Raw genomic sequence first — 22290 nt, 5'->3', positions numbered from 1 at the left:
CCAAAACTTAGACTTTAGCCTTTTGAGTTCATTAGCCATGCTAGTGTTCTTCTTGATCTCAGTGATAAGAAAGTCTTCTTACTTCTCAACAATGAACTGAAGTCTTTCATATGTCATGGGTTCAGATTCTTCATTATCAGTTTCATCATTATAACTAGAATTTACTTCAACTTCACTATGAGGTGATATCTTAGAGGATTTTGCCATGAAGCATGATGGTGAGTTGCGATTGTCTCCGGAGGCATCTTCAAATGATGAATCTACAGAGTCGAACAGTGAAGTCTTCTCTCTGGCAGATGTAATAGCTATGGCCAATCCGGCTACGCCGTCTTCAGACTCAGAATCAGATGATTCTTCAGACGATGAAGAATCTGAGTTCCATTCAACAACATGTGCTCTAGAGCAATACTTCCCTTTCTTCTTGTGAGCAGAGTCCTTATTCCAATCGTTCTTGTGACGGTCATGGCTCTTTTTGTGAGGATGTTTCTTGAATCCCTTCTTCTCCTTGTCTTTATCAGCTTTCTCAGGACATTCAGCGATGAAGTGCCCTTTCTTGCTACAGTTGAAGCAAGCTCTTTTGGCCATATCAGATTTCTTCCGATGAGCAGATTTCCGATACTTGGAGGAGCTGGATTCACCTTGATGCTTCAGTCTTTTTCCAAACTTTCTTCCAAACTTCTTATTGAGCCTCTTCACAAACAGAGCAAGCTCATCACTCGAGTTGGATTCTTCATCAGTCGAAGATGAGTTTTGAGATTCTTCATTGGAGCTGACAATCTTCTTGGATGATTTCTTGGCCTTGAGTGCAATGTTCTTCTTCGAACTGGATCCAGGACCATGGATCATCTTCTTTTCTTCCTGATCAAGTTCATAGGACACAATTCTTCCAAGAACCCAGGTAGGGGTTAACTCCTTGAAGTCTGGCTGATGCTTGATCAATTCACAGACAGTGCTGTACTCCATGGGAAGAGCTCGAAGAAACCTTCTGTTTTGCATCAAGTCAGTGATATTGTGATCATCAAAAGTATTCAGCTCATTCACAATGGTGCTCATATGATCATAGAGTGAAGAAACAGTCTCATTGGGCTCAAGCACAAGTCTGTCAAACTGACTGATGAGGCGTGTAACTCTAGAATCTTTGACAGTGGTTGTCCCTTCATGGACTTCAGCGAGAAGATCCCAAATCTTCTTGGCATCAACAAGGTTACTAATCTTGTTAAACTCAGCATCGCTGAAAGTTGAGAAGATGATATCACAGGCTTTGGCGTTCGCTTGATACTTCTTCAGAGAAATAGCATCATATCCAGAGATGGGACCCTGAGGAACAACAAAACCGTTCGTGGCTGCTTACCAAGCACAAGGGTCAGTAGATATGATGTGAGTTTTAATTCGATTTTTCCAAATAGCATAATTGGTACTGCTAAGAACAGGTAACTTCCCTTCCTTAGACATATTTCTTCCTCAGGTGGTTAAACCAAAACAAGGAGACCTTGCTCTGATACCAAGTGAAAGATCGAGTACGTCACAGAGGGGGGGGTGAATGTGACCAGTATTATGTTTTATTCAAAAGTGAAGACTGAAGACAGTCATAGTATTTCAACAATAGAGATTTTACTTAGCAAATTTTAGAGTTGCAGTGGAATGAAGAAAGATGAACAAGTTAAGCAATAGCAGTGGAGACAAGAACAGTAAGAACAATTATACTTCAACAGAAAGTATGGGATTGATGAACGATATCACCAAAACACGAAAACACGGGAATTTGTTTTCCGAAGTTCAAATTGTTGGCACAATCCTACGTCTCCGTTGAGGGGGCTAAGTCACACAAGACTCGCGGACACACAAGTCCACCCAATCCTCCTGAGCTAAGACCAAAGTCTCGCCCAGTTACTCGTGGTAGATCTTGAGGTGATCTCCGGACCTTCACAGACTGGTGATGGCGAATCACAAGCTTCGATTGCTCTTCAACACTGACTCATAGCCGTCTAGATGATGCCAATCACCAAAAGTAACAAGCTTCAAGTGTTCGGCTAGAGAGGGGATTCCATTCTTCACGCTCAGTTCAGCTCTAAGGGTTCTCTCAGGTGTACTTCAAAACATTTCCTTGGGGATCACCACCGAACCCGTTGGGGTGGGTCGTCTTATATAACATTGGCCACGGCTGATCTAGCTGTTGTGACCCGTTGGATAAAGTGATCCCTGAGACTCCAGCTCACACTTTATCTCTTTGTCTCACAACGGTTGGATTACGCGGTCAAAACGTAAAGCGACAAAGTTTTTCAAACACATTTGAAATCAGAGTGAAGACTTCACGCGGAAGTTTTTGTGAAGCCTGAAATGCTTCATTCTTCACTCCGACGAAAACACTCACACAGAAAATGGTTTTCGCTTAAGCTGAACATGAAGAATAGGTTTCACCTGAACCAGCTCCACACTTCAAACCCCCCTTAATAGTACGGCGTTCTTATATTCAAATGAAAAAAAAGCTATGGAAAGACCTACGAAGAAAGCTACGCTTCACATTATTCTCCGTTCTTCATTGAGTTCTTCATACTTCAAACCAATACCTGCACTTCAATTTTTTGGAGTCGTCGATGCTGGATAAAACCAACTCTTCTGAGGAACTAAAACCTGAAACACTCTGTGTAACTCATTAGTTCCTCAACCATGTTGTCATCATTCATCAAAACCCATACAGGGGCAAGGTTTCCCTTTCAGTAACCTATACTTCTACATAACTACATGAGTGTCATGATGATAACTGAAACCTAATCGACTAGATAACTACATGAGTGTAATGATGATAACAACAACTTTGATGATTGGATAACTAGATGAGTGTTGTAATGGTAATTGTAAGCCAAACACTTGGATAACTATATGAGTGCTATGATTGTAAGTGTAACCTAAACGGTTGGATAATTCACTTGGGCGTTGTTCTAGATCACTTTCTTCAAGTTCGGAGGTTATCGACCAATAAATGATTGAGTTACCTAACCATTGACACCTATTCACTTAAAACTAGGCACTTGGGGATGCTTCCGCGACTTCATTTGAGATTAGAAGTTACCATCCGATAATATATATATGAGTTACCAGACTAGATTATTCACAAACAGATACAATATGTTTAGCTGAATTTCTCCAAACTCAGAAGTTACCAACAAGTAAAAATACCAGTTACCAAGATTTTAATATGTAGTTATTGGGTTCAAAACACTAGAACTCATTCGGTAACTACATCGGTGGCATAGTGATAACTGTAACATGAACAAGTTGGTGACTACATAAGTGAGATGGTGGTAACAACGAATTGAAACGGTGGTAACAACAATTTGACTTTTGATATGGTGATAACTATAATATGTACATGCTACAGTGGTAACTACTGCCTTAATGGCCGGGACACTACACCATTGATTTAGTGATAATAACTACTAAACAATAAGCTAGAACAATAAGTAAAGTTCTCCAACAAACTCCATACAGAAATCTAATATGACAATCAAAATTTATCAACACGAATAGCTCAGCTATTTGCAAAATCTGCAACATGACCCATATACATTCATGAGTGAAGCATCATCGAACGGCATACCTCATTAAGCACATCACAAAAGACGTATAGGAAGTGCCTTCTCACTAAGAAAACAATAAAGGGAAGAATCTATGGATCAAAATAGGCACTCACTACAGCTACGATAATACAACTGAGCCATCATTTCATCGAACGCCTTCGATGCATAGAACAAACCTGAGCCACATTTCATCGAACACCTCCAGTGCACAGAATAAAATAGCCATCCGCTAGCTGCAATGTTGTCACCGCCTCTGACGCCGCCTACATCAACTCGCCATGAACATTGTTCATCTGCAGTGACGCAGACCTGGGCCGTCCTCACCAGGCGACTGTGCTCTACGTCTCGTCCCAACACTCCGAGCTTCTGCACAACACCCTTGCCCCTTCGTGCTCGCCACCATCTCAAATCCGTGCCCATGTCTCCACGACTGCAGCGGCCACCGCCTCACACCTCCCCCGCCTCATCCTCCTAGCGCACTCGTACCCGCACGCTGCCTTAGCCTCCTGGCCACCCCGATGCCGTGCGCAGCCTGCTCGATGCCTCCCGCAGGAGCACGCACTCCCTCCTCGTCTCCCTCAACTCGTTAGTCGCCTCCCTACTCCATTCCAAGGACCTCCCATGAACGCGTGGCCTATTTGATCAGATGCCCATGGGAGGAGCAACTAGGGGAGGAGGTGGGACAGGACGGAGGATCTCAAAGAGGGGCAGCACAGGGAGGAATCAGCGTGGAGGAGAGGGGAAGCTTCTGGAGAGGAGTCGCGTGTGGAGACAGAGAGAAGAGAACGGCGTGGGGAAAGATAGATGAAGAGAGGAGAGAGACACACAGAGAGAAGAGACAGGAGTACGAAAAAGGAGCCCGTGCGATGCAAAACGGACGACGGGGAACACGTCTGCGCGTAAGGAGAATTGCCGGACGGCGTGCAAATAGATTTTCCGATATTTTTACAGATTCTGAAAATTTGAACAAAAGTTGCTCTTTTCTTATGTTTTATGTAGAGATTTTTCAAGAATTCTACTCTCTTCGTCCCATATTAAATGACTCAAATTTGTTTAAACATGAACACACCTATATACTAAAATAGTCTAGATACACGTAAAAAGAGTTAATTAGACAAATTCGAATCACTTTCTGTTTTTTTCTGAATAAATTGCCCAAAACTGCCACTAGGATTTGTAACGACTCTAGTCACTCGAGTAACACCGGGACTGCCGATTCTTAAACCCTAGCTAACCCCTCGCCGGAAACCGCCGCCACCCGCCATGTCCTCCAAGGGCAAAAAGAAGAAGCCGGCGGCGTCTCCGCAGCCGTCACCTCGCACCCCTCCCTCTCACGCCCGCGACGGTACCGGCGGCTACGCCTTCGACTTCCCATCCATCGCTGCCGCGGCGGCGGCTCGGTACCCGGCGCTCGTGCCCGGCGGAGGCGCCGGCAGTTTTGCCGGCCCCATCGCCGATGTGGTCCCCAGGGGCGGGAGCCGCGGTCCCGAGGGGAGGCTCTGGCTCTCTGAGCCCGCCATGGTCGGCGCCGGGCTGCGCCCTGGGTGTCTCGTCTCTGTATGCTCCTCAAATTTTAGGATTACTTTTGTCCCGAACTTGAATTGAACTTAATACTATACCTTTCTTCCATATTTAGCTTCAATTCTTTCTATTAATTACCTTTGGTTGTGTAGACATTTCTCATTGTGGCCTTTTGATGTTCTATTTGCTCTGATGCAATGCCATCTCGTCGATTGAATATACACTTACTGAAAGGATAAAAGTGAGAAATTGAATTTGCTAGTCTACTAGTGTGATCTATATGTTTTTTTGGATAAGTCAGCTGAGCTCTGTTCCTTCTTCTTAGGTATCACTCATTTCTGACAGTCGGAATGGCTTCCCACTTGATAGTTTATTTGAGGAATGCAATAGATTCTTTGGTCTTGATGTGGAAAATGATCTCATGTCTAATGAAGCTGGGATGAATTTTGTGATTGCCACTATTTTTCCTTCACGTGAGGTATGGGCTCTTTTATCATTCTTTTTCTTGGCTCCTAAATGCTGAGAATGCCAACCTGTAAAAGTTTCTGATTAAGTGGCCATCTTATCAGGTTCAAAAGAATGGTATCAAGCTCTCTTGGGATATTTCCTGTATGCTGGGATACCCTTCAGTCGGTCGTTCTTTGTTTATTAGCCCCATATATACATCTCAAGCCCAAAAACAAATTGATGGTGGTGAGATTTTGTGGCAGATAAGATGTTGCGATCTTTACCTTAGACTAATTTCCCCAAAAGTTGGATCATCTGGCAATGATAAGTCAGAGTCGGATAGTCATGCTGTAAAAAGTTTGATGGTTATGGAGTCACCTAAGAAGATTCCTTCAACTCCACGTAGGAATGAATCCCTTGATTCTGCCTCTAACAGTGGTTCTTCATTATTGTTGGACCAAGCCACTGCAAAATCAGCATTAGCAGATGAGAAAATTAATGATTTGCTGCAGACTTGTGCAACACGGTGGCTCCATGGTAGGCACTTGTTGAAAGGAAACTATGTTCCTCTCTCAATGTGTGGGAAATTATCTATGTTTGTAGTTTCACACGCAGAAATAGATGGTTCTGCCCTGGATGCAGTGCATCTGGAAAAGAATTCATTGTCTAGTGTGGAGTTCTCTCCTAAATTGGGAGAATCCCTTGCTTCATTCCTCGTTGACAGAACCACAAAAGTGCACCTTTCTGGTTTGTCCTGTTCAGAGGAGCTTGGATCAGATAAGATAGGGTTCACATCAAAATATTCCCCACATGCTGATATAGAAAATGAAGATTCACATCATGATCCAAGGCTTGGCGGGTTATCTAAGGAGTTGAAAAAACTAAAAGAAATGATTTCATTTTCATTGGCAGATCAAATTGGTTTGCCAAGGCATTGTTTGGATGATTTCCCAAGGTATACGGTTGATATCCCCCCCCCCCCCTCCCCCAGATCTTGTACACATTTATTATTGAGTCTCTGTTATTTCAATTAGTAATATGATGTTGATTGATTTCAGGTACAAAGGTGTTCTTCTTTATGGTCCACCTGGAACGGGGAAAACCTCTCTTGCTTCTTCATGTGCCTATAATGCAGGGGCCAACCTTTTTACAATCAATGGACCAGAGATCATTACTCAGTATCACGGTGAAAGTGAACAGGCATTGTATGATATTTTCAGTTCAGCTAAGCAAGCGGCACCTGCTGTGGTTAGATTTTCTTCCAATGCACTGATACCTTTTGTTGTCATGTCAACTACACTTAAAAGACTATTGGATATACCTTTTTACAAGGCTAATATCATAATTTTAAACATATTTCTCTCCCGATATGGTGAGGCATAAAAAAGACTACAAGGAACATTTTTTTGACAACTTTATGGACCTGTGTTTAAAATGATTCCTATTGCTGGATGTTACCCCTTATCATTCAACATGAAAATAAAGTTTTGACACACTCAATACGCCTATATACATTTGATTGTCATCTTGAGGCACATCTCATCCTTTACACTGTATTCTTTATATTTGTACTGAAGCTACTAATTTAAAATCGATTTAACACACATGCTGCAACTAAAGAAGAAAGCAAAAACTGTTTCAAGGTACATATATTTTTTTGTTTGTAATTGAGGTGTCTTCATTCATCATCTCTAAGTGGTTGCATCTAACTCAGGGCACATGTAAGTTTATCAAGTCACCTAACTAAGCTAATTATCAATGTTTAGCACATCATATTATTATTGTAAATATATTGTTCATTGATGATATGTATCTTCATTCATATTAGATATTTATTGATGAATTGGATGCAATTGCTCCAGCCAGGAAGGATGGGGGCGAGGAGTTATCTCTAAGAATGGTTGCCACTCTGTTAAAACTTATGGATGAGATAGGCCCTAATGACCGTGTTATCCTGATTGCTGCTACAAATCGACCCGACAGTATTGATCGTGCATTACGACGTCCAGGAAGATTTGATCAAGACATTGAAATAGGTAGAAAGCTCTGGTTTTCTTCATGTACTTTCAGCTTAATATATATGGATGTAATCTACTATACCATACATCTGACTCTTGTAAGTTATTATTTGCAACCATCCCCAAGCACAAGTATACATTTTCCAACTAAAACCAAATGGTAATAGATGTGCCAAATACATCAAGGATCCATGTCAGCAATAATTTCATCCATTTAGGGTGACCCAAAACAAATGGTTGGCAATTGACTATCTTCTTTTCCCTGAGAATAGGCAATCAATTATTTTGCTTTTGAAGTTCTTTCTGAAGTACTTCATGGTTCTTAGAGATATCATCCCCCATAGACTGTTATTTTGTATGACTTCAGCAGTTATTTTGTATGACTTCAGCAGCAGTGGTTCGACATGCACTTATAGATTGCAGCATATGCAGTCTGACCATCATTGCAGATAATTATAATATTGAAATGTTGATTCTATCAAAGTTGACCAATTGGTGTTTTTTTTGTCTACAAAATGGGTCACTTGCAGGAGTACCATCTCCAGGACAGAGGTTGGACATACTTCATCACCTTCTAACTGGAGTTCACCATTCTCTCACAAGTGAAGAAGTTGAGTCCCTTGCTTTTGCCACTCATGGATTTGTGGGTGCTGATCTGGCGGCACTCTGCAATGAGGCTGCATTGAGTGCTCTTCGCCGTTATGTCAGTGTAAAAGAAAGTTCAACTCAACTACTTAGTGATCATGCCACCAGTACAGAAAAGTCTAATGGTCGAGGGATAGATGGAGTTTTGGGGTGTGAAGTTAGCTCATTATCATCATCTCTCTCAAAGTTAACCATGTCAACGAAGGATTTTCCGCCTATCAGTAAGGGCAATAGCACTGAAAGTAGCGAGCCTGATGATAAGGAAGATGAATTGCTATTGTTAGTGACTAAAGAGGACTTCGAAAAGGCCAAAATTAAAGTTAGACCAAGTGCAATGCGTGAGGTATCATTTTTATCCACCTGATTTGTTCATTTAGTGTTTCTTTCCCTGATTTCTTTTCTCATTACTTGATGTTGTTTATGTTATGATATTTCCCTCTTGTTTCCTTTTTTTGAGTTTGTGTCATCTTTTTGTTCCTGAACTCCAACTGATGACCAGTGAACACTAGATTAAACTTGCACATTTTGTGACAAGTGATATAAAGTTTTGCCATAACAACTCAATTTAATGTAACGTGCTCTTGATTTGGTTTAATGATATGCTTCCTCATGTCTAATTGTCTTATGAAAAATAAACACTAACATCAGTAAATACATGTGTGGTCTGTAGAAGATAGCACAATATTAATGGTTTTATCATTTCCTTTACAGGTAATGCTAGAGCTTCCAAAAGTACGATGGGAAGATGTTGGTGGCCAAGCCAGAATCAAGCAGCAGTTAATTGAAGCCATCCAATTGCCACAGAAATGCCCAGAAGCGTTTGAACGCATAGGGATCCGTCCTCCTAGAGGATTGCTAATGATTGGACCACCAGGTTGCAGCAAGACATTGATGGCTCGAGCTGTAGCCTCTGAAGCAAAAATGAATTTCCTTGCAGTTAAGGGTCCTGAACTTTTTAGCAAATGGGTCGGTGACTCTGAAAAAGCAGTAAGATCACTATTTGAGAAGGCGAAATATAATGCACCGGCAATATTATTTTTTGATGAAATAGATGGGCTTGCGGTAACTCGTAGCCATGGAAATAGTGGCATCTCTGTTGCTGATAGGGTACTCGCTCAGTTGCTGGTGGAAATGGACGGTAAGATGTTTTTTGTCTGTGATTGGTTAGGTGACAGCTAGCAGCATCAGAAGCTTCTTTTGTTTCTACCGCTTGATTCCATATATGTTGTTCATTCTTGATAAGAGTAAAACCCTCTTGCTGATCTCCTTCTAATACCAAATGATACACATTTGGATGTGTTTTTGAGAAGAAAAAAAAGTAAAAACCAAATGTTATGGCTGTAACCATAGTTGCTCTAAATTGAGGCCCTGGTTCCTTACCAGTGGTTGGTCTTCTGCCATTTGGTTGTCTTTTCATTCTTAGTTGGAAACTGCTGGTGACCTCCTGTATCTGTTGACGATTAGGTCTTGCTCATACATAGTTACTATGGTTGCGACAGGTTTGGGCCAGAATGTTGGTGTTTCTGTTATTGCAGCTACAAATCGCCCTGACAAAATTGACATTGCACTTCTGAGGCCAGGTCATCTATCTTAATTACACATACTATGCATGCATTTATGGACCATGCACATTGCTTGGCTACACATATAATTGCTTTCTATATTGTTAGTATAACTTTATGAATGATTCATGCACTAGGTCGTTTCGATAGACTGCTTGACGTGCAACCACCAGATGAAGTTGATCGTGAAGATATTTTCCGGATTCATACACGCAGTATTCCATGCAGTCATGACGTCAGCTTAAATGAACTTGCTAGGCTTACGGAAGGCTACACTGGTGCAGACATAAAGCTTGTCTGCAGGGAAGCTGCTGTTGCTGCGCTTGATGTATGCTACCTGCCCTTTCCCCATTGTGGGTACATAAGGGCTCTCTGTCCTTTCACTAGAAGCTTGCTGATAAACTATTTACATTTTTATCAGGAGAACTTTGACATTCTGGAAGTATCATCTATACACTTCAAGTCGGCAATCGACCGGGTAAAACCTTCAGATATGAAGTTTTACCAAGAACTCGCGGCGCAATTTCGCCGATTGGTTGATGACACAGCGAAAGCAACAATGCTGGGAGAACATACAGGACCTGCCATTTCATAGCCCATAAGATCTTTTTATCTGTTAAAAGGTTCCCTGTAAGCCAATCCTATCTCACCATCACCACCTCAATCTCGTCTCATGCATCGCTAACATGGGTTCTTCACTTTGTTATAGGTTCCACTAAGGCACCAATCCTAGAAGCAATCAGCAAATACTGCAATCATCATGTCTGGCAGCAGTCATGCTGCTATGGTACTGGTTATGGGATGGAGCCGGCAAATGCACAGGAATGGGCGTTGTTACTTTTGTCTGCAGTCGTTTTATCTTCATGGGGTTAATGTTTCTTACATGGACACTTGTGACAAAGTTTGTCCATGTTCAGCGGTGTGATCTTGTCAGCACTTTCTGCAGCTTGAGTTTTTTGGAGACTAGTAGTCCAAGTCCGATAGTTGCATCTAGAGGTTTACTGTACTGATGTTGTGTAGTCCTCAAAAGCAAGGAAAAGATAATAGAAATTGGCTATTCAGCCATTTTTGCTAGTTGATAGAATGCATTATTTATCCGTGGAATGTTCATTCCTCTGCTATTTTGGTGCCTGGAGATTGAACAATTCTTCTGCTTGTTTTTGTTGTAAAGATCGTTAAATGCGGGACACTTCATTCAAATTTGTGCGTGTTTATACTGCTTCATATACTCCCCCCGTCGGGAATTAACTGGCATGGATTTCAAGACGGAGGGAGAGGGAGTAGGAGATTTCTGTGGACTTGTGAAATTCTTTTGTTGTCTCCGTGGTGCCAATCAGTAAAGCTGCTTGGAGTCGACCAATTTATCATGACGTAGCAGAAATTCTTCTGCAACTTTGCTGACAGTCGATAACCCTACAGGAGTAGAAACTAGAAAATGATGTAACTTGTCTGTGCTTGAAGCGAGTTTCACGAGAACTTGGAGTACTTACTGTATAAGATTTTAAATATGCAATTGTTTTACTTTTGGTCCGTGTCAAAATGACCGAAGTTTCAGGAATTTTGGAACATTTTGAATAAAATCTAATTTTTGAGTCTGATATTAAATTTGTAAGACAAATATTTTGGCACACACAGAAAGCTGCTGCCTAGTGCCACCGCCTTGTTGCCCAATCTTGGGCCTTCCAAACTTTAAATTTTCTATTTTATATGGGTAAAATTCTCCATACTCACAACTTGAACCCATTTGAAGACGACACGTGTCATGTTACTTCTGTTGGCCCCTTTTGTCCTTTTTTTTGTGAGCGGAATGGCAGCTTTTGTCCTGGTCTCGTGGAGCTTCGCCGCCGTGAACTGGGCTGTTGGTCTTTGTTTACACATAACCCGGCCCAGTCAAACGAGCGCGGGGCCCCAAGTCCACCCACCACGGACGTAACGCAGCCGCCACTCCTCCGCCGCGCATATATTAAGCCCCTCCTTCCAACCCTACCCGTCAGTTGTTTCCTCTCGCCGCCGCCGCCGTCGCCTTCATCCATCTCCGATCCTTTCGCCCGCCGCCTCGACGCCGCCGCCGCCATGGGGAGACGTAAGCTCGCCCAAATACTCTCATCTCTCTCTCTGATCCATGCGATGTGTGGGTTCGGTTGTGCGGTAGGGTTTTGGCTCCGTCCCTTCGGTTTGCTTGATCGCGTTGCGCGTGCCATGTCGGCGCGCATCCTGATGGGTTTTTTGTGATCTAGTGTTAGGGTTTGGCTTTTGGCTACCGGTGCGGTACGGTTGTTTCCCGTTTCCCGTGCTTGGCATCGATCTCTGTGCGCCTGTGATTAGGGTAAAATTAGATGGATCCCATGGTTACAACGTTAGACTTCTGTTCTGGTAACGTGATACTAGGATCCCTAAGGATTATACAGTATTTTTTTGCGTTTTCTGCACGTTACGTATGTATGATTGTGGGGTTCTGAATTCTCATCACGCTGGATTGTACAGTAGTTGGTTGGTTTATTCGTGTGCTACTTAGATGTATGATTGTTGTGTTTTTATCATGCTGTTGTTAGACAGTTTGGTGCCATCATCATCTTGTTAGTTTATTGTGACGTCAAAGTTTTAGAAATTTCCGTTATGTCATACGATTTATAAAGGAAATTTTGTCCTTTTTGGCATGGTTTCAATAAAATTTTCTGCTACCGTTCATTTCTGGTTAATGCTTTATGTTCTGATTGTCGATTTGTGGCAATGTCTGTCCTGCATGCTGTATATACACTGTTTATTCTCAGATTAATGTTATTGCCTTTGTATTATTGTATTATGTATTATATTCTCTACATATTTATGCAAATCTGTTCAGTGATGAATTTTTTGGTCCTTTTGCTGCAGTTAGATTATGTATGCAATCATTAGGTATGAGTGATGTATGCCATAATTATTCTGTAAATTCTTAAAAAGAGTAACTGGAGGCCTACTACCATCACATTTGTATGGCCTACGGACCGGTTCTCTGACTGTGTTGTACTACTGTCATTGTGACATTATTCCATGGTTATCGTTTTGACTTGTCATTTGGATAGGATAGTATATGATTTGAATTTGGGTGATTATGAACTTGATTTCTACCTGTTCTGTTGTCCATATATGCTATGCCATTTGCTACCTTGTTAACTGTATAACTGGTAAAAAAAACTTGTTTACTGTATAATCTGTATTAAAGGTGGTTCGATTCGCCATCCTTTTCTGGGAAATTTTAATTATAGATCATTTGTCTGATGTATGCAACTTGTACTGTATTCTAGCTGTTCTATCTTACTAATCGATCTGATGAGTTGTTTCAGCTTTAGCTTTATCTACGTGAATGACTTTGTTGATGAAATGCTGAGAATTTTGTGACATTCTGTTTGTTACAATACGAATTCTGTGTTTTTTCTCTGACCAGGACCTGCTAGGTGCTACCGCCAGATCAAGAACAAGCCGTACCCCAAGTCTAGGTACTGCCGTGGTGTACCTGACCCGAAGATCAGAATCTATGATGTTGGGATGAAGAAGAAGGGAGTGGATGAGTTTCCTGCCTGTGTCCACCTGGTGAGCTGGGAGAAGGAGAACGTCTCCAGCGAGGCGCTTGAGGCTGCTCGCATTGCTTGCAACAAGTACATGACCAAGAATGCTGGGAAGGACGCTTTCCACCTGAGGGTTAGGGTCCACCCTTACCATGTCCTTCGTATCAACAAGATGCTTTCATGTGCCGGGGCTGATAGGCTCCAGACTGGAATGAGGGGTGCTTTTGGCAAGCCTCTGGGTACCTGTGCTCGTGTGGACATTGGCCAGGTCCTCCTCTCTGTGCGCTGCAAGGAGAGCAATGCTACTCACGCTGAAGAAGCCCTCCGCCGTGCCAAGTTCAAGTTCCCTGGCCGTCAAAAGATCATCAAGAGCAGGAAGTGGTATGTTTGTAATTAGTTCTATGCCTTTTCAACTTACTGTTTTATGTCGTATTGCTGAATGCTGATGCGCTGGGATACGCTTGGTTTTTTCAGGGGCTTCACCAAGTTCAACAAGGCTGATTATATCAAGTACAAGAGTGAGGGAAGGATCGTGCCTGATGGTGTCAATGCTAAGGTGATAAAATTTGTTCCATTTCCATGGTTACTCCAGTTCTATTCTACTGGACGGAGATTTAAAAATCTTTAAAAGTGGAAGGATCTGTTGATGGTTTAACATCATTTTACACTCTTGTTGCATGTTACATTTAGTTCTCTGTTTCAGTTTTAGACATATATTCTGAACTTGAGTAGTCTACTTGTATTCTTGTTTGTATATTTCCATTCGATGTGCTTGTTGGTTGAATTTTTTGTACTTTTGTTATTTGATTTATTTGCCACAGCTAGTATTACTCATTCTGATACTTGGCTCGTGTGCAGCTTCTCGGTGTCCACGGCCCCATTGCTAACCGTGCACCTGGGCAGGCAGTCCTGGCTTGAGAGTTGAGATAGCTGAAGCCACTGGACAGACCATTTCCTTCGCTAAATGGAACTCTCGAGTTTGTGTTACCTAGTCTAAACATCATGCCAATTAGGTGCCGTGCCGCTGTGTCGTAGCTCCTTCTATAGGCTGTTTTTTATGGTAGAGACTTGCATATCTACTGTTACCCTGTTTCGACCTTTCCGCACATCTTTATCGACTTGATGGGATTTGTGGATCAGTTGTCCTGAAATTCCGTCCGTCGTTGTGGCTTTAATAAATTTCGTTGGACAATTATATTGATAAGGTCACTACGCTTCATGATTACATCTGTGTTGTTTATTTTGTTCATATGCAAAATGTAGATGCAAAATATAGATGTTTGCATCAGTAGCGATTTTAAACAGGTGTAGAAAAAAAAAATACAGAAACAACTGGATGTTCCAATCAAATAATCATGTTTTTACACAGCATGCTTGTTTAGCCATTGAAACCTTGGCTATTGAGTAGTATACTCTTCAGTTCCTACATTGTTATCGTGATTTTAGTTCAAGTAAGAATTTAGGAACGGAGTGAGTATTAGATATACAAGGCAATTAGAAAAATTCTGAACTTTCTTGAAAATTCCCCTCAAATAGGGTATCTAACTTTGAATTTCCTAGCATATTATTCTTATTTTCTTGTCTTGAAGACAGATCATTTGATTTGCCCGCCAAGACTTGGGTTTTCGGTGGAAAGAGAGAGGGGTCGGGACGGGGTGATAGAGGGCAACGTATTCGATTGTGGGTCTGAATTGAAAGATGGGCTTTGGGCTCGTTAGGGGAATGCACCTTATCTATTTCTTGTAGTGGCTTCATTTGGCCTTTTCTTTTTTGCAGTTAAGACGAGTAGAAATTGAAGTTCCTCTCAAAAAGAAAAAACGAGTAGAAATTGAAGTCACCCAGTTTCCAAACAAAAAAAGGAACTCACGTCGCCAAAATAAAATTTCGGTTTTCACAAGTATAACCGAACTAACAACCGAAAGCTGAATAATTTTGTTAACTTACTTTTGGTTTCGGTTAAAACTCCTTACTTTTTTGCTTCCATCTATATGCCATTCAAATTAAGTGCGGCAGCCTGACATTGTTGCAACATCAGTAAGCGACGTGCTGTAAAAAAAGACACCAAAATGTACACCATTAATTTGTATTACTGTAGAAGAACACCAAAAGAGTTTTCGCCCTGTCCCTCAAAATTATAGTACTCCGTATGAAGTATGTGGTATAGATTTGTATACAAGAAAGTATGTGGTTTTACAATAATTGATGTGTGAGGTTGGTCCATATAGCTATAGGCGTTTTCATTGGAGGCACGACTCAAATCGCATTGCATGCTCGCCTATAGGTTCAGAATTCCATGCAAAGTTCCGAATGTTGCCCCACTACGATCATATATGCTGAGTGTTACTGATGATAGCCTGGTAGAAACAACTACTCACATACTCTGAAAAATTGCCAGTCCCTGGTTAATTTGACTCTGCATGAGCGCGCTAGCTACTGCTGTGGCAGACCATCAATTATTCCTTTTTTTTTTAGGTTTTTCAGCAGTGAAACTCAGAAAGAATCTCTTGGCCGCTAATTTCTCGCATAATCATTGCATCCTTTATGTGTGCCCGGAAGGATATATGTATGTATGTATAATCTCATTCTCATCAGAAACACAGATCTGGTCTGAATCTGATATATAGAGTGTACTGTGGGCCTTTCCTCTCCTGCAGCTAAAGAAGAAGTAAGGCTGCCACGAAACTGGAAAGGACCCCATGGCGGTCAAGGTGGCCATGATCAGGAGGAGCTGAGGTGAGGTGAACGACCGCCAATTTGTTTGATTGAGAGGAGCGAACCAAACGAGATTGGGGGGAAAGACGCGTGCACGGGGCACGGCCGCACGGGGCAAAAGGCTATTCTCCCCAGCCGGTTCTTCTTTTGATTTCCGGCAGCTGGAGCCTGGAAGGGAAGGTTTGTGAAGATGTGATGATGATGATGGTGTTGGTGGTGGACTCAGCTGGATTGTGGGCACTGGAACGCCGTGTGTCCCTGCCTTGAAATAGGTATAGTGGTTTATGTGTGGTAAGGAAGCCAAGAAGGTTCCATAATTCTTGTCTCAAATTTGTCCAAAAATGGATGTATCTATTTCTAAAACGTGTCTAGATACATGTAATATTTCGACAAGAATTATGAAACGAGGGAGTACATTATTCTGATCGTCTCCAAAGTATAGAGGTATATGTTATAAATGAAATCTACCAGTTTTGTTCAGTTCCAATTGTTTCGCTTCATGAAATGGCCGATTACACGATAACAACTGATACAGATATGTAACCAATTATTTTTGAAAAATTTATGGCTTAACTTGTCTTCTTGAGTGTGCATAAAAAATCTATAATTGCTCGTCTAAGAGAATTTTTACGGTACCCCGGTACTCCATAACAAGGGACTGGAGTACCAATCAAATCTAACCCTTGATTTAAAAGGGTATATTAGACATTTCTCCATGCTAGGATAAAGATGACGTGACCCTCTTCCCCTAAGTCTAGATTGAGCACATCTGCAGGCCGCCGCCACCGCCTCCTCCTCCCCGTTTGAAAGCTACCGTGGCATGCATGTTTAGGTTTCAAACTAGGGCTCAATCCGATAATTACTGATGATGCAGACATGAAGGGACTATCTTACTCGGCAGATCTCATGATTCTTTAAAAAGGAAAAATACTACATGCAGTATACGGGTGATTGCATACACCATCCCAAATCTTCGTCGTGGTCAAAGTGATGAACTATTTATCTTCCGGCTATAGGTATCTCTGTGATCCAGCCGGCCACAAGTCATTACAGCATCAGGAACCCTATTGCCTGCTCTGCTACTAGGGCGGGCCGTGTGATGGCTCGCCGGCCGTCGACAGGCCAAGCCGCCGCAATCACCGTCTCTTCATGGGGAATATAAACTGCCTAATTTTTAATCATGGAGAAGGTAATTATTAGCTTGATTACCATTTTACCCCTCAACTGATGGTACTCCATTGTTTTTAGAGATGGTACTCCTTACTGGTTGTGATGGAGTACCGACTAAAGACATTCATTGGATTGAGATAAATGGACGGCTTATATTTATTCTGAGGTACCGTAAAATAACTCTCTTCTAAAGGTGCTTCCATGGTACCTATACTCCAGAACCGGAGCAAAAAGTCGTGAAAGTTTTCGAAAATAATTGACAACATTGATATAACTCACATCTACAATGCTATGAAATTCATGGTCTTGATACCGCGCATGGCTTAAAAAAAGTCGATTAAGTTGTGATAGTATCAAAGATTTACTATTCACACTTTGAATTTGGTACTATTAATTGTTGGAATTTTATTATTTTTGTTTCTCGACCTATAATTCAAATTTGAATTTTTTTTGTGTGCATGATCAATACATCTTGTACTGATACTTTTAGTTAATTTTGATTATTTTTCTATGAATCTTGATTTTTAGTACTTGTAAGTGTGCTAGCTCGAAGCACGCTGAGAAACAAAAACACCAGATGTCTCTACTCCTACACAGATCTCAATTGGTGGCAGCCAGCACACCATCTTTGGAGTGTCTCACCTATTGATTTAGCACAAACCGTTGGGACAAGAATAGACATATATAGATTATTTTAGTCTAAATACAAAGACTGATATCACAATATTCCTCGAACATGTAGTGTGCATTTTTTTTAATCCATGGCATATAAATTTTGTGCTAGCTTATCCCAAGTGTAGGGGGTCTGCCACTCTGCCGTCCCGACCACCGTCTTTTCCGGATCTAAACAACGTAATGATGCCAAACTTGGCTTTTCCTTTGTGTGTGCCGTGGGGTTCGAATGGCGCCCTAGCTGTTCCATGCCTTCATGTCTCAATCCATTTAGCCTTTTAGGTTATCTCTTCGGCTGGATCAGCCCCCAGATCTGATCGAACACACATCTTCTACAATGAGCATGTGTGCAGGGCATACACTTCCTGCTGCCTGCCTGCAGGACTCTAGGCGCTAACAGTGTAGAGTTTTAAAGCCACCCTTTTTGGGTAGTTCATTTACATCGTGCTTTTTTTGTTACTGTGTGCTGGATAGGCTTTGTGTGAAAACCATGGTCGACATTTACATCGTGCTTTTTTAGCTTTTGGTAAACAATTTCCTGACTGAACTTTTTGCCTGTGTCATCAAAATATTCCCTCAAACTGGATGTTGTTTTTTGGAAGTTAGTGTGACTTATCTGGTTGCAAAGCGGAAATTACTCTTTTATGTTTTATTATCATCCATGTGCCTTAAATGAGTTTGCGTTTTAATCGATAGTATGTTTGAAGTAGCATGTTAGTTTGATAATAAAACTGTTAATTAGCAGCAATGAGCATGTGCAAGCAGTAATAACTGATTTATGCAGAAAAGCAAGGCTTTATGCTATACCTTTTGTTCTAATTTCCCGCTTTAACCCTTTTTCCATACCGTAATGCATGCCCTAATGTCCAGCTTTTGTCCTTTGGATCTGTAACATTAACAAAGTAGGCAGGCAGGCAAGAAAGCAAGACGATAAAGGAACAAAACAAAGGAGAAAAAAAGGGTCACAAAAGGTGGTGAGAAAGGAAAACAAAGCGACCATCGATCATCATGTTCTTGTAAGCATGTCGCCTCGTTAATAGCCTCTCATCATCATTATCTAGCTTAATTAGCTTATAAAGCGCAAGAACTCAATTTTACTTGGATGATATATACTTCCATCTCTATATTATATATGTGCGATTCTATTGTATCGATGAATTATATTTATGAAGTTCAATGCAAAATTACGTACTCAAGGTAACTCAAGCATGTCAATCTGGAAACTTGAACGAGTCTGATGTGTCTTTCATGATAGCATAAAGATTTGGCATAATCATCGTTATCAGCAAGCAAAGATTAGAGTTCCCAGTTGGAAATAGTGCATGCTCAATAAAATAGGCTCATGCATGTACTTGCAAGATTCTGATGCATCTCTATCGGTGCCTCCCAGAAATAGTTTGACCATAAACAAGAATCTTTTCAAGAATTTGTTTCTGACCAAAACTATAGTTCGATATCATTAACTAGCTAGCTAGAAATTTGTGACGATCGATGAAGGGTGATGAGCATGCAAAATCCAAGTAACTGAATTACTACTCTAGCAAGTTCGAATTCACCAATCCAAGTGGTTACCCGACCTATAGACAGAACCTCCGATTCATCTCAGGTGACGGGCATGCATTTTAGCGCATTTGACAGCGAATCCGACATATGAAGCCCATATTTAAGTGTACACCTGGCAACACATGTCCGGTTCACACCACATCACCTTCTCGACTCGACCTGACCCGATCCGACATTGAAATCCTATTGCCACGGCGGCGACGCCCGCTCGCCCCTTACCAGTTTTCTCGGCCATGCCGACCTAGCCGGGATCCACTGGCTGCCGCTCTCGCTTGTCAATCACCCGCTTGTCAGACTCTAAGCATGCACTGAAATAATCATTGCTTTTAAGTGTTATTTACTTGATGGTGCAGCCATTTTAAAAGGGAGTAAATTCCATTTTTTACCCCCTCTTTTCATGTACCCCATTTAAGAGAATTTTCAAAATTCTACCCCATTTTCCAGTAATTACCTCATTTAATATGTTTTCCCCAAATCCCTAGTTTTCTGACCGACGGGCCCCACTCTTCGAGCTGACATGGCATGCCACTTGGACCTCAAACGTGAACCGCCTCGGTTCGGTCCAGACTCAGGTGCTGGTTCGGTCCGGTTCTGGACGTAGAAAGAGCTCCAGGTACTGGCTCATGTCCATGGGCCTCTTGTCGATGGGCAGCAAGTCCTATGCATGCCTGAACTATGGACACACCAAGGTCCCAGAGCTTGGGGGAGACGTAGACCTAGACTTGATGGAGCCCAACGGACGAGGGCCCTGAACGCCGGCGGCCTTGAAATGTCGGGACTCGGCGAAGGCCTCGTGGGTCTGGGAGCCGCAGCAGACGGCGGCCATGATCTCCATGCCTCCATAGCGTGCTGTCAAGCTCCAGTCCTTAGCGTGCTGTCAAGCGGCGCGCGGCAGGGCAACTCAGAGATCGAGGTCGAACAAGATGCAGCCCCCATGGTCGTCGCCGGCCGCGTCGGACCTCAACGAGACAACGAAGGAGGACCGGATGATCTCCTTGGAGAAGGCGAACATCTGGTCCCCGTGATGGTGGCCGCCAGAGGAGGCCGGGGTCAAGTCGCGGTAGTTCCCGAGCTTGACCTTCGCGACGGCTTCGGCCGGCGACGTCGCGCTGCGGGCGCGCACCACGCGCACGGAGAGTTACTGCATCTTCTCGACCAGGTCGTAGGTGGCTCTCGCCTTGTGGGCGACGGGGTAGCCGTGGTCCGTGAGCATCGCTGGCTTCATGGCCACGGCCCCGGGCAAAGGTCCAGACTCCACCCAATTAAACAGCGAACGTCCCGGACCGAACCAGCGAAGGTGGGGCCTGTCGGTAAGAAAACATTAATTGGGTTTGGGAGAAAAATACTAAAAAGTAATTAGTGGCAAATGTTTGCTTAAATCACTACGCGAGAAACCGGATTTGCCAGGAGCCACCGGCAAAGCCTTTGCCGGCGGCTTTTTTCCGAGGCCGCCGGCAAAGGCTTCGCCGACGGACCCGTGAGAAAGCTGCCGGCAAAGAATCCTTTGCCGGTGGATCTCCGTGCCGACGGGATCCGGCAAAAAAAAAGAGATCACGGCATGCAGTGCTTTTAACGGCTGGTCCCACATGTCGGGCCTTTGCCGGCGACCAGGGAAAAAGCCGCCGGCAAAGAGCGGGCACGTGGCACGCCGCGGCCGCGGCTTTTCCCTGGCCGCCGGCAAAGGCCCGACATGTGGGCCCAGCCGTGGCACGTGCGGCCGGCTCGCGGCGTGCCACGTGCCCGCCCTTTGCCCGCAGCCAGGGAAAAAGCCGCCGGCAAAGGGCGGGCACGAGGCACGATCTGGTGCATGCCCGCGCTCAGCCTTTGTCGGCGGCCAGGACTGTGGCCGCCGGCAAAGGGTATTTTTTTTTTATCGCGGCAATTTGAAATATTTTCACAGCACATATATCCAGATATATATTCATCCACATCACAGCAATACATCCATACAAAATCATAGACGCATCCACATAACGCATTCACATCACAAGAAAATAAACATCTCATGAAAGTCCGAAAACATCACATATCTCACAACAAAAGTATTACAAGTGTTCATCACATGGTAGCAACATATTACAAGCTAGTGTTCATACACGACAAGATGGTGACTCGGGCACCTTCAACATCCACCACCCATTGCACCAGTAGAAACTTATGAAATGGAGTTAGAATAGCATAATTAGATATAAATAAAGGTATTGAAGTGACAATTGTAGTATTTGAAGCGGAACTTAACCACTTGGCTCAAAAATGGTGCAATGGAATCATTTTTGAGCAAATATGGCTCATCTGGCTCCAAAAATGCCACCAAGGCACCATTTTGGAGCCAAATGACTCCTGAATGCTCTAAAATGGCATGATGGCACCATCCTAAAATGGTGCCTTGGTCGCATAAATGTGCCAAATGGCACAAAAATGCCACCAAGGCACCATTTTGGCCACAAAATGAGCTATTTTGCTCCATTATGCCACCATGGCTCTATTTTGGAGCCAACATCGCTCATTTGGCTCCAAAATCTATTTTGGAGCCAAATGAGCGATGTTGGCTCCAAAATAGAGCCATGGTGGCATAATGGAGCAAAATAGCTCATTTTGTGGCCAAAATGGTGCCTTGGTGGCATTTTTGTGCCATTTGGCACATTTATGCGACCAAGGCACCATTTTAGGATGGTGCCATCATGCCATTTTAGAGCATTCAGGAGTCATTTGGCTCCAAAATGGTGCCTTGGTGGCATTTTTGGAGCCAGATGAGCCATATTTGCTCAAAAATGATTCCATTGCACCATTTTTGAGCCAAGTGGTTAAGTTCCGCTTCAAATACTACAATTGTCACTTCAATACCTTTATTTATATC

At 42.8% G+C, this 22290-nt stretch overlaps 2 protein-coding genes across 4 annotated transcripts; both read left to right on the top strand.

Moving 5' to 3' along the window:
- Positions 1–4762: 4762 nt before the first annotated feature.
- Positions 4763–10989, top strand: LOC100834048 (calmodulin-interacting protein 111). 3 transcript variants are annotated; one of them, XM_003577647.4, is made up of 11 exons: positions 4763–5135; positions 5425–5577; positions 5669–6501; positions 6605–6794; positions 7375–7582; positions 8095–8552; positions 8921–9347; positions 9709–9789; positions 9909–10099; positions 10193–10394; positions 10481–10989. In XM_003577647.4, exons 1-10 carry the CDS (start codon positions 4842–4844, stop codon positions 10364–10366), a joined length of 3009 nt encoding a protein of 1002 aa, XP_003577695.1. In that variant the 5' UTR covers positions 4763–4841; the 3' UTR covers positions 10367–10394; positions 10481–10989. The 3 variants fall into 3 exon arrangements, with proteins under 3 accessions (XP_003577695.1, XP_010237825.1, XP_010237826.1); XM_010239523.3 differs by having other exon boundaries at positions 10193–10401; XM_010239524.3 differs by lacking the exon at positions 4763–5135 and adding an exon at positions 5168–5340.
- Positions 10990–11707: 718 nt separating this feature from the next.
- On the top strand, positions 11708–14541 carry LOC100823401 (60S ribosomal protein L10-1). The gene is made up of 4 exons (XM_010239525.3): positions 11708–11854; positions 13196–13697; positions 13791–13872; positions 14175–14541. The coding sequence occupies exons 1-4, from the start codon at positions 11845–11847 to the stop codon at positions 14232–14234; spliced, it is 654 nt and encodes a 217-aa protein (XP_010237827.1). The 5' UTR covers positions 11708–11844; the 3' UTR covers positions 14235–14541.
- The last annotated feature ends 7749 nt before the right edge of the window (positions 14542–22290 follow it).

The sequence above is a fragment of the Brachypodium distachyon genome, chromosome 4 (genome assembly GCF_000005505.3).
Source record: "Brachypodium distachyon strain Bd21 chromosome 4, Brachypodium_distachyon_v3.0, whole genome shotgun sequence".
NCBI classification, from domain to species: Eukaryota; Viridiplantae; Streptophyta; class Magnoliopsida; order Poales; family Poaceae; genus Brachypodium; species Brachypodium distachyon.
Note: the sequence above shows the minus strand (reverse complement) of the source record. Positions and strands in the feature narration are given on the sequence as shown.